This window comes from Calonectris borealis, chromosome Z (assembly GCF_964195595.1).
Source record: "Calonectris borealis chromosome Z, bCalBor7.hap1.2, whole genome shotgun sequence".
NCBI lineage: Eukaryota > Metazoa > Chordata > Aves > Procellariiformes > Procellariidae > Calonectris > Calonectris borealis.
The window spans coordinates 164,219-176,582 of record NC_134352.1 but is presented as its reverse complement, the minus strand read 5'-3'; the positions used below and the strand labels follow the sequence as shown (position 1 = coordinate 176,582).

The 12,364-nt window shown below is 48.7% G+C and overlaps 1 protein-coding gene across 8 annotated transcripts; it reads left to right on the top strand.

Annotated features, from left to right (window-relative positions):
- The first annotated feature begins 3,418 nt into the window (after positions 1-3,418).
- On the top strand, positions 3,419-10,162 carry SLC25A51 (solute carrier family 25 member 51). 8 transcript variants are annotated; one of them, XM_075138209.1, is made up of 5 exons: positions 3,419-3,538; positions 4,022-4,318; positions 6,142-6,243; positions 7,072-7,182; positions 7,497-10,162. In XM_075138209.1, the coding sequence occupies exon 5, from the start codon at positions 7,524-7,526 to the stop codon at positions 8,409-8,411; it is 888 nt and encodes a 295-aa protein (XP_074994310.1). In that variant the 5' UTR covers positions 3,419-3,538; positions 4,022-4,318; positions 6,142-6,243; positions 7,072-7,182; positions 7,497-7,523; the 3' UTR covers positions 8,412-10,162. The 8 variants fall into 8 exon arrangements, with proteins under 8 accessions (XP_074994310.1, XP_074994308.1, XP_074994305.1 ...); XM_075138204.1 differs by lacking the exon at positions 7,072-7,182 and having other exon boundaries at positions 3,421-3,538; positions 4,022-4,200; XM_075138205.1 differs by lacking the exon at positions 7,072-7,182 and having other exon boundaries at positions 3,421-3,538; positions 4,022-4,200; positions 6,115-6,243.
- Positions 10,163-12,364: the final 2,202 nt, after the last annotated feature.

Here is a 12,364-nt window from a genome sequence, read left to right as displayed (position 1 = left end):
TGGACAAGCGGCTTCAATAAACGGGGAGGTACCTCACAAAATTTACCACTTAGTATTTGAGAGTAGAAATGTTTTTTCTGGCCACTGATAATAACAATAGTGCAAAACGGGGAGCTCCACCACCCGTCAGCACTCCCCGTGAAGCAGCCCGCTTCGTGCATGTTATCTGGCGCACAGCAGCCAGAGATCAGTGCTCCGGTGCAGTAGGAGCCCTACAAACACCACAAGAAAGCATGCACATCCATGGGGCGGCTTCAGGTCAGCTGAGTGCCCGGGACAGCCTTTGCTAGCAGGAGCAGTTCTGGCCCTGCACCGGGTGGTTCTGGCTTTGTTCCTGCCTATCCCCACCACTGCCAGCTCATGCCCACTCACATGCTGGGAAATGTGCTCCGGCAAGGGCTGTGGTTATCCTCTAATGCCAGAGTTCATTTCACATATGATGCTGTTAAAAGCAACTGGGAACCAGGCTCCCTTCTTCTCTCACAGATGCATGCTGGCATGGCAGGCAAGCGCTTAGTGCTTTGGATGATACTCTTCGACCAAATGCGGAGAATTTTACTTCTCCTTGCAGACAGCTTGACTTCCAGCTATCCTGCAACTATCAGGAGGGAATCTGCTCAAGAAAGCACAGACTCGCCTTGAAACTAATTTTCAAGTTTGTCCTAGGGTCCTACACAACGCCTGGGTACCCAGTGGGGAATCTCCCACTTTAACTTTACTGGAAGAAATACAGATTTGCTGCCACACTCCCACAGCAGCACTCCATGCAGTCTGCTGGGAAGGAAGGTCTCGTGACAGCAGTCCCTCATAGAGAATCATAGAATCATAGAATCATTAAGGTTGGAAAAGACCTCTAAGATCATCAAGTCCAACTGTCAACCCAACACACCATGTCCACTAAACCACGTCCCTAAGGGCCTCATCTACACGTCTTTTAAATACTTCCAGGGATGGTGACTCCACCACTTCCCTGGGCAGCCTGTTCCAAGGCCTGACCACTCTTTCAGTAAAGAAATTTCTCCTAATATCCAATCTAAACCTCCCTTGGCGCAACTTGAGGCCATTTCCTCTTGTCCTATCGCTAGTTACTTGGCAGAAGAGACCAACACCCACCTCGCTACAACCTCCTTTCAGGTAGTTGTAGAGCGCGATGAGGTCTCCCCTCAGCCTCCTCTTCTCCAGGCTAAACAGTCCCAGTTCCCTCAGCTGCTCCTCATAAGACTTGTGCTCCAGGCCCTTCACCAGCTTCGTTGCCCTCCTCTGGACACGCTCCAGCACCTCCATGTCCTTCTTGTAGTGCGGGGCCCAAAACTGAACACAGGATTCGAGGTGCGGCCTCACCAGTGCCGAGTACAGGGGCACGATCACCTCCCTACTCCTGCTGGCCACACTAGTTCTGATACAGGCCAGGATGCCGTTGGCCTTCTTGGCCACCTGAGCACACTGCCGGCTCATGTTCAGCCGGCTGTCAATCAGCACCCCCAGGTCCTTTTCCTCTGGGCAGCTTTCCAGCCACTCTTCCCCAAGCCTGTAGCGTTGCATGGGGTTGTTGTGGCCGAAGTGCAGGACCCGGCACTTGGCCTTGTTGAACCTCATCCAGTTGGCCTCAGCCCATCGATCCAGCCTGTCCAAGTCCCTCTGCAGAGCCTTCCTACCCTCGAGCAGATCAACACTCTCCCCCAACTTGGTGTCATCTGCAAACTTACTGAGGGAGCACTCAATCCCCTCGTCTAGATTATTGATAAAGATATTGAACAAGACCGGCCCCAGTACTGAGCCCTGGGGAACACCGCTCGTGACTGGCCGCCAACTGGGTTTAACTCCGTTCACCACAACTCTCTGGGCTCGGCCGTCCAGCCAGTTTTTTTCATGACTACAGTCTGCAGGGCTTGGCAGCTCTGACCCTCTCCCCTGCCATGACATCCCCAGCTTGGGCATCGTGATGCCATGGAAACCAGACACCAACACTGGAAGAGTGAGAGTTTTGAGCAGAACTTGGTGGGAAGACTTAGTCTCACACCCTTTCAAACAGGCAAACAGCTCAGCATTTTCTATTTGCTGTTCCTCTCCCTTTTGCAGGCTTAACTGTAATAAGCCTTACCACAAAACTTTGTGGTAGCAATACATGAGCATTGTTATTTACTTAAATAACAAAATGAGCCATTCTTGTTTACTACCAAACTACTAAAATGAATCAAACTCAACAACAAAAAAAACAATAAAACTATGCACTGTCAGTGCTTTGTATCTTCCAGCACCTCCCCACTGAGAAGCAATACTGACACCAAGCCTAGCCAAGAAAAGAAAATACCTTTCTCAAAGGACAGCGAGGAGGCCTTGCTGACGGCTTCACACCAGCCTCACAGCCGTCGGGGACCGAGCGCCCAAGTCCCCGAGGGCCTCGGAGCCGCCCCAGCGCAGCACCCGCAGGCAGCCTGCAGTCAGCCCGGTGTTCTTCTGACGACGTTCTGCCATGGAAAAACGCCTGCGGTCCCCTGCTCAGGACCACCACTCCGAGGCGCGGTACCTGTCCTAAAGCTGCTACGAACCTAAGAACGGGGCCGAGGGATCGGCAGAAACCCGGGGCAGTGCGGGCGGCTGGGAAGCTGGAGAAGAAACCGGGGTAGAAGTTCTGCCGAGCCTCCCGCCGGCGGTGGACGCCCTCCCTCGGCCCTTTTCCCTGGCTCTCTCCCCGAGAGTTCCGGGGTTCCCGCAGCGAGGGGGAGCCCAGCCCAGGGCGGCAAAGGCGCTCCCGCCGCCCCCGCCGGAGCTGCGGGCAGAGTTCGGCCCCGCCGCCCCTCCCCTGCCGGACCTGGCGGCGCTCAGGGCTCGCACGGGGCTGCCCGGGCACGCTCCTGGGATGGGCGGCGGCCCGGCGCCCTGCCCGGCGAGGCGGGGGAGCTGCGCGGAGAGGCCTCGCGCGGCACTCCCGCACCCTTACCGGCGGGGCGCGGGGGACACGCGGGGCGCGGGCCCAAACGAGACGCTGCAGCTTTTCCCGGCGCGGACTCCGAGGCACCGGGCAGCGCGGGCGGGAGGCGGCGCTCCGGCCCCGCAGCAGAGCCCGCAGCCCGCGCTGCCGCCGCTGGGGACCCCGCGCCCGCAGGCTGCCCAGTCCGCCGCCCCCCAGTCCGGCGCTCACCTCCGCTCCGCTCCGCCCCGCCCCGGCCCGGCGGGACCCGTTGCGCCCCGAGCCGGACCCGCGCGGCACGCCGGGGGGCGGGACTCGGGGCGGGGCTCTGGGGCGGGGCGGGACGACTGCCCAGCCCCGGCTCGCGCGCCTGCCCTGCACCGCTGCCTGATTGGCTGAGGCGGGGAGGGGGTAGCACCGCCACCGTCCTTCCCCTGGGTCACGTGAAGGGGAGGTGCACCCAGGTTTTTTGCCCTTCCTTCACACCCTCCGCTAGCGTCATCCTTTGCGTCAGGCGGCGCAGCTGCGTCACACGCCGCCGCGCGCACGGCGGAGGCCGTGGGGCCGGGCCGCCGGCGGAGGCTCCCGTCCCCTCCCGCCCCGCCGCCGTCATGGCAACGGCCACAGGTGCGTCCCGAGGCGGGGCCCGCCGCCCGCGCCCCGGCCCAGCCCAGCTCTGCTCGGCGGGATTCGGCCCGGCTCTGCTCGGCGGGGTTCGGCCTGGCCCGGCTCGGTGGGGCTCGAGCGGGCTTGACGCGGCGGCCGCGCAGGCGCGCCGCGGCGAGGGCGGGCGCGCGCGGTTCCGCCGGCAGCGGGCCGCAGCCGCCGCCCCGTGCTCCGCTGCGCATCCGGCCCCTGACCTTGAGCGCGAGCCCGGCCCGCGGCGCCCGCCCGCCTGCTGGGGCCGAGGGCCGCCGGGGAGCGGGGCAGCGCTGCAGGCTGTGGTTCCGGCCCCGGCCCCGTCCTGGGAGGGCGCCGCGCTGCTCGCTGCTCCGCCGCGCGCGCGGGGGGGGGGCGGGTGTTGTCTCCTGCCGTCCCGGCGCAGCACGGCCTCCCCATTTGCGCCTTTGCCGCAACGTTCCTGACTCGTGCTTGCCTGTTTGCTTTCAGGTGGCCTGGTGCCGTGCCTCGGAGGGGCGGCGATCGCTCCCGAGCGTCCCCGGCACACTGGCGCCGCGGCCGGGCGGCCCTGTCACCGCCATTGGGACCACTGAAGTCTCCTCAGTGGCACCAGATCGGCGGGCTTGCCCGGGCAGCTGCACCGCGGGAAGCACCGCGCCGAGAATGCAGTGAGTCTGGATACGTGCTGCCTGCTTTGGGAAGTGCTCGGTGCTTGCAGTGGGCTGGCGGTGGTGAGGAGCCATTGGCTGGTGAACCCCGAGCTGGTAATCAGGTGTATGTTATATGGTAGGTGATCTCCTGGAGAGACAAATGAACGAATTCATAAGCATTCCGTGTTAACTGACACATCTGCATATTCAGGATTTGGCTCATTGTTTAGGGTGAATGTTTCTCATACTTGATGGCAAAAGAGTGTGAGTTTGTAGTATTACTCTGATTCACTGATTGAACGAGCGTTCAGTTCCCAGAGTAATCTCAAACTGTGATTGGTCCAGGAGGACTTCCTAGGTAGCACGTTCGTTCCACAGCAGTCAGGATGACGGGAAACACTGTGATGTCTTACTAGTATTACAGAGATATAATGTAATATCAGGTAACATATGTCTTTTTCTTTATTCTTTCCCTTGTGTTTTTCTGACCTAGTGGGTCAGATGCCAGCTTTTTGAAGGCCATGGTCGTTTAGGCAGGTAAATGGGTTGAAATCCTTCTTTAGAAGCACTAGCTGTGCACGCCACGAGATGGTGACAATGGCAGGCACCTGATCTACAGACCTTGGATCAGGGAACATGGTGTCAAAAAGCATCGCGTGTGCCCCCTTGCTTAGAGTGCTCTGAAATCGGCTCTTGGGTTGAGGGGAACTTCTGTGTATAAATGGGATGTTGCAGCAGCTTCAGGGGTTTGTATCTATAGGCAATGCCGTTGATCCAAAACTTCTACTCTTTTTTTGAGAACTGTTTCTTTTATGTTAAATTCTAACAAAGTGGCTGCTGTGCTGTAGTACTTGTAGGTGGCACAGGCCTTACAAATTATGTGTGAAAGCAAAGGTTCTATCATAAACACTTCTGGGAGGACTTGCTGTGCCTAGCTCTTGCAAGTTCCCAACTCAGAAGCCTTACATGAGGATTGCTGCAGTTTTCAACGCTTCTCTACTGGACAGATCCAGCCGTTAGGCCAAAAGGAGCATGTACCTTCTGAAACTAAACTAAAGGTGTCTCTCTTTTTTAAATTTTATTTTATTTATTACAAGTTTCTTTTGAGGGAAAAATATGTTTTGGCTGCAGACAGCTGCCTGTTGTCAGCTGACTAGTTGTCCAAGGCCTTTTGAATCATCTTAACAGTGTTGTCCCTGGTGGGACTCTTCCACACTGTGTTGGTTGAATTAGCATGACCCACTGTCCCCTGTCTAAGACTAGTGTATCTGCAGATGCGAGTTTTTTAGTATATGCAAGTAGAACTACAGTAATCTGAATAATACTCTAAACTGGTGTGTACATAAAGTGGTGTATAAGCTATCTAATATGAATGCCTGTTTCTGATGTTACTTTTCATATTGACAGAAACACTTCATCTTTGTAAATTATTTAGATGGCATTTTCATTTGCCAGACCTTAAACGATTAAACAGCGTTTAACTTGTATACACCTGGATTGGCTCTTCCAATACGTGTTTTGTTTTAAAAATAAATTGTATACTTTGTCAAAATAATCCATTGGGTTGCTTTGAGCAATCCAGTTTGTTTCTGTATAGCCTCTGCCATGCATCCTTCACATAACAGCCTATAGTGGCTGCACCTTGAGAAACAGTTCCTCATGCCAAGCAGGGGTGTCAGCCCCAAATACCATTTTGAAATCATGGAAGTCTCATGCATGTTGCTGGTGGGGAGTATGTGAAGTTCACAAACCACCACCAGCCTCACTTGATTGTTACTGACTTGACTCAAGTTGTGCTGTAATGGAAGTTAGGTTTCGGATCAGCTGCAAAAACAGCTTTTTATAATTGTTGAATAAATAATCACATTTTAAATGATGAACAAGAGTTGCATGGTAATGATTACTTCAGTACTTCTCTACTTTATTTGGCAGAACTGTCTCCGTTTACGTGTCCTTCAGGATCTCAGATCTAACCAGGCTCAAGGTCTTAAACTTCTCAACACAACATGAAAATCAAGTGTGGGTTCAAGATGCTGTCTTTCTCTGCAGATGAAGCTGCAGGTAAATTAACTGGAACTTTCAGAAATTTTCAAAACTGTCTTAAAAGTGTTCTTGTAGTTTAATTTAAGCCTGTGATTACAATTGTGTACTAGTTTTGGCTGGGGTAGAGTTAATTTTCTTCATAGTAGCTTGTACGATGCTATGTTTTGGATTTGTGATGAAAACAGTGTTGATAATACAGGGATGTGTTAGTTACTGCTGAGCAGTCCTTGCACAGAGTCAAGGCCTTTTCTGCTTCTCACACCACTCCACCAGCGAGTAGGCTGGGGATGCACAAGGAGTTGGGAGGGGACGCAGCTGGGACAGCTGACCCCAACTGACCAAAAGGATATTCCATACCATATGACATCATCCTCAGCAAGAAAACTGGGGGAGAAGTTGGTGGGGTGGCCGCTGCTCAGGGACTGGCTGGGCATCGGTTGGTTGGTGGTGAGCAATTGTTTTCATTTGCATCGCTTGCTTTTCTTGGTTTTTATTTCCCTCTCTCTCTTTGTTGTTTTTTTTTACCTTAAAAATATTTTAAAAAAAAATTTCTTTTTAATTACTGAGCTGTTTTTATCTCAACTCATGAGTTTCTCTCTCACTGTTACCCTCCTGATTCTCCCCGCCATCCCACTGGGGCGGAGGGGAGAGTGAGCGAGTGGCTGTGTGGTGCTTAGTTGCTGGCCGGGTTAAACCACAACAATTTGTTATTTAAATTATCTGTTGTTTTCTGCTACAGGGAAAGGCAGAGTGGAATGATCAGTATTTGTAATGCTACTGCAATGATCAGTATTTGTAATGCTACTGCATGTATTTTATTTATTTTTTTATTTCTTTTTTTCTTAGACTCTCTTCTGTCCCCACCACCACTGTCCCGGTGATGTGTATTTTATTAGTGTGAGAGTAGACCTTTCACTGTTTGAATTCCTTGGCACAGTGAATGGGGAAATCTAGTGTGTAAGCTTCCTCTTGTCAGCTCTAGTGTAGCACTTGAGGAGTTCGTATCTCAATTTCCTTCCCAATTTATTTCTATTTTAATTTGAAAGTGTACAGAAAGGAAAAACTGCCGCTTTTTCAGGTCTCTGAGACTTGAGTAGAAAACAGTGCAACACCCGTCAGATCTGGCATGTTGTCGCTTTTCTCCTTCAAATTTTATGGGCTTTACTTGGACATAAGATACCAGGTGGTTTTTGAATGATCCACTAGTGTGAAAAAAGCTGCAGGGCCATCTGCAGCTCTGTTCATGTTCGTTCTTTTCTTTTTTGATGTAGGGAAGGAGAAGTGAGATATACTACAGTATGAAAAAAAGTATGATGGATTCAGAAGGTTCTGCCCCAACGAATTCAAAGGAATACCTAAGCAATGACGTAACAGCTACCTCTGGTAAACATTATCTTTGTGGCTACTGTGCGGCCTTCACAAATATAGCAGTCACTTTTCCCATCCAGAAGGTCCTCTTTCGACAGCAGCTGTATGGTTTGAAAACAAAGGATGCAATACATCAGCTGCAGAAGGATGGAATTCGAAATCTCTATCGTGGCATCCTTCCCCCGTTAATGCAGAAAACGACAACGCTGGCTTTAATGTTTGGCTTGTATGAAGATTTCTCCTCCCTGCTCCATAGCCACACGAGTGCTCCTGAACTCCTCACTCGCAGCATGGCAGCAGTGCTTGCAGGGACCACAGAAGCTGTTCTTACACCTTTTGAGCGAGTTCAGACTTTGCTTCAGGACTACAAACACCATGATAAATTTACAAACACTTACCAGGCTTTCAAGGTACTGAAAGTCTATGGGATGAGAGAATATTATCGGGGATTGGTGCCTATTCTGCTCCGAAATGGACCTAGTAATGCACTCTTCTTCGGCCTACGGGGACCTATCAAACAGTGTCTGCCTGAAGCAACTTCTTACAGCACTCATTTGGTCAATGACTTTATCTGTGGAGGGCTGTTGGGTGCCATGCTGGGATTCTTGTTTTTCCCAGTGAACGTTGTAAAAACTCGCATGCAAGCTCAAATTGGTGGTGAATTTCAGTCCTTCTCAAAAGTCTTCGTGAAGATCTGGCTGGAACGTGATAGAAAACTGATCCACCTTTTCAGAGGAGCCCATCTGAATTACCATCGTTCTGTCCTGTCCTGGGGCATAATCAATGCAACCTATGAATTCTTGCTCAAGCTGTTGTGAAAACCACTATCTTCCTTTGGCTTTTCTGTTCATTTGGGTATTGGCACATATGCTGTCACTTAATCCCAGGGAACAGTGCCTGCGTAGTGTGAAAGGTAATTAGTCTTGGCCTTCAATATTTATGGGGGAATGGTGATGCATCTAAACCTTGGTGCAATTAAGATGAACTTTTTCAAGTATTTATTTGCTGGCATGTGAGTTTACCCATAATGGAGCTACTAGACAAATACTAAGTTTAAAAAAAAAATTTAAAAAGGACTTACATTAGTCCAGCGGCTTCTGTATCACTCCCAAAATTTTGTAACGCTCTGTGATGGAATGTGCTCCACTGTCCACATTGTAGAACATGAAAATCAAGAAGGGGCTGATGAAAATTGATTCCTTTGCCTGATAAACTTCAAAATCTCGATTTAAGAACTGCATTTTCAAATGGTTTAGGGTCCTAAGTACTCCTTATTGTTTGAAGCTAAAAGGACAGATCCAGATGAGGATGACTGAAGTTTAGAACTTCAAGCTTAAACTAAGCCTACGCAAACTCTTCTGCCAGCTGTTTTGATGCTTGACTTTAAGATGAACATTTCATTCAGCAGCGTAAGAGTGTAACTGAATGTTTAACCTCAGTGTAAGCTGACTCCAGTTCAAAGTGGGATCTCTGTGTGTGTATATGTACGTGTGCCTTCATGTGAAAAAGGGAAAAGTGGAAGGAATGAAACAGCAAATTTACTAAAGCTTTAAAGTGACCTTCCTTGTTAAAAAACCTTCTATTTGTAAACATGGAGTTTGTTCTGCTTTTTTTTTTTTTTTTTGCATTGCTGCTTTTTCTGTTGCTTACATCTATGGGGCCAGAAAGAAGTTGGCCCTTTCTGTAATGCTCATTAAGTAGTTCAGCTTCATGCAGTTGTGAAAGTAGTTCACAAACACAGCTTTTTTTGTACTGAGGTATCTTGTCTTTTGCAAATTACTTCTGTTTCATTTGGGCTATGGAATAATGGATCACAACAAGTCATTTTTATCTGAAACTGGGAATTCTGCCTACTTGATGTGTACTCTTAACAGTTCTGTAAGACAGAATAGTACAGCAGCACTGACAAGATGAGGTTTCTGGGTATTGCCCACTTCAGTGGAAGTCTTTAAGTGTGCAGAGACGACAGCCAAAGAACCTTAGAAGCAACTAGGTAGGAAAGATACAGCATTTGGAGACATGTTTAAGGACTTCTGTAGGTGAGTAGTGAGAAAGACTTATGGAAGTATGAAGTACTGTGTGCTTACAGATTTAGTAATTGAGAGATATGACTTCAGGCCTTAGAGAAAGGGACAGAAGGGTAAGCATGATCATAAACCAGGTGAGGGTTTTAACAAAAAGCATTTGATTCTCCTGGGGGACTTTATTTTATGAAACTATATATATAAAACAAAATATTTTGGATGATGGGGGGCAGCTTTCAGAAACTGGTCTGAATTGGTCTTTTCCTAAGTTTTGGAACAGCTATTACTTTTTTTAATTGGAGTTTTCAATTTGCTAAACGGTCCTCAAATATGGGTTCTAATTAGTGTGTTATAACCGTAATATAGTCCCTAGCTTCACAGTCAAAAATGGCCAGGCACAAGTGAGCATTCTTGTATGCGAATGTTGTGATTATCTGCATTTAAATAAAATGTTTACTGAATGTTTGTTACTGGCAGAATCTGATTTTTCCAGTGTACTGTTTTTTGTAATCACTGCTTGATAGAATAAAAAAATTTGCATCCTCTTTCTCCATGAAAGATATTATATACTTCTCTAATGTTGGGTAATCTGAAGCATTAAGGGTAAGAGTTTAACATAAACTCGCCACTAATTAGTGATTGGCATTACTGTAGCAAAAAGAAAAAAGTGCAGTCCTAGTCTCTTGCTGTCTCTGCTTATGTGACATGGTTAGATGGAGTGCACTGCAGGTCTGTCATGACAGAACTATGCTCAAGTATCATCTTTGCTTTATATAATCATCTTTGACAGTTATACAACACAATCAAATTTGTATGCTTAACAAATTACAGATGTTTTATGTGTAAGAGGACAGATACTCATAATCAGGGAAGAGAGGGGTCCACTGAGTTTTGGCACACAAAACTGTGAGATGGAATATGTAGTTTGCTAAACAGGAAAACTAAACTCCGGGAAGAGAGCACAGGAGGAGTTGCGATGCTTCAACTAACATGAAAACAACTCTGTTCAGGCGAGTTTCAAGATTGTTTCCAGTCTCAACAAACTGACTATAACCAAGCTGCTTCAACTCCATACTTACTTAATACAGTTGCAGTTTAAGAATACAAGTGATACTTGGCAAGGATCAGGAAAGAGTAGCTCTTCAAACCAAGCCTAGCTAGCAGTGTTTCTATGTGTTGTCTTGCGTGCAGGGCAGGGTTACTGCAGGTAGTGTGAAGGAGAAAGTGTTTTAGAGAGAAGTGGCCTTGGCCTTGGTTATCATCTTCCCTGGCAGGTTAGCACCTTTTCCATGGGACAGTTCAGGAGTGGGATCCTCAGTCTTCTGTTGCCTTGTCTCATCACTGCATTGCTACAGATGCCAGGGGAACTAAACCAGGACATTGCCTGAACAGTGAGAGGGGCTAGGCCTCAGTTGCTGCCTTCTCTAAAAACATGCAGGTGGGAGTCATAGTGAGGTTTGACCAACCCCTAAAGCAGAATTTTAAAAATGATTACTGGTGCCTTGGTTGCTCTTCTTGGTGGACTACAACAATCATTTCTAGCCAAAGAGGAGAAGGGGTATTCCACCAACAATGATAACAGGAACACTGCTGAGAGAAAGACTAATAGAGGTAGAGTTTAGGTAATAACTGCTTTGAGCAAAGGAGGGCAATATTGCAAAATCCTGCTCTGTCCCTCTGAGACATATTTCTATTCCAAAGACCTTGTATACCTGTTTTATGCTAATCAGGTAATCAAGTTTGGCCAGTTCTTAGCTGTTTGCGGGGCAGGAGAAGGAAGAACACAGGCTTTTGCATGGGAAAGTAAACTTAATATGAAGGCAACAGCTCTCAGCAGTTCTGAGATGACAGCATGGCTGGAAAAGGCAAGAGGCTCCAGTAACAGCTATGAGAAATAAACATCACAGGTCAGTAAGGCTGTGATGGTCCAGTTAGGTTTTTCTCATATAAACTAATGGCATCACATCTTAACAACTAGAGAGACAGCTTTCCCCTCATTTATTATGCAATGTGTAATCAGGGGGCAAGAGAAAGCCACAAGTGCTGACAAGCCCAAACAGCATTTTTGCAGCATCAGGATAGGTGAACTTGATATAGCATATTATTTTAGGCAGGGTACAGACTGTTTACCACTGCCTGCGCTGGTGGTCTGTATCAAACAGAGCTGTTGTATGGATAAGAGGTTCAGAGTCAAATTTTGACTCTTCTTATCTCATTTTCAGGAAAACTTGATGGAAGAGCACTACAGCTGGGTCTGTGACACACAAGCTTGAGAACTGCAGCAGCAGCTTATTAGTACCACCTTTATAGCAAAGCCAGGGCAATGAAGTATGCTCATTTTCTCACCTGCTTAGCTTGTATTCCTTTGCCCCAACTCAAATCCACCTTCTGATTTAAACTCAGATGTCATGTTGCTCCTGCGTGTATCGAGGCTTCATTTACGGGAAACACAACAGCAGCTGACCAAGTGACATGCACAACATGCCCTGAGCATGCAGTGCCCCACCTGCCCCATCAGTCCTGTATGACACTGTGACATTCATCTGCTCCTCAGGTGATGCTGAGGCAGAATTTGTTTTTGTGCAGATGCTGTTTTCACTGTGCCTGGTGGCTTCACTGGAGCCTAAACCTTTGCAAGTGGAAGCGTTACAGGGCAGAGTGTCACTCTCGGCACAGGCAACCCATGACCCTCCGTCTCAGACACAGCTATCCATGGCAGAGCAGGCAGGATAGTTTTTGGTTTCACG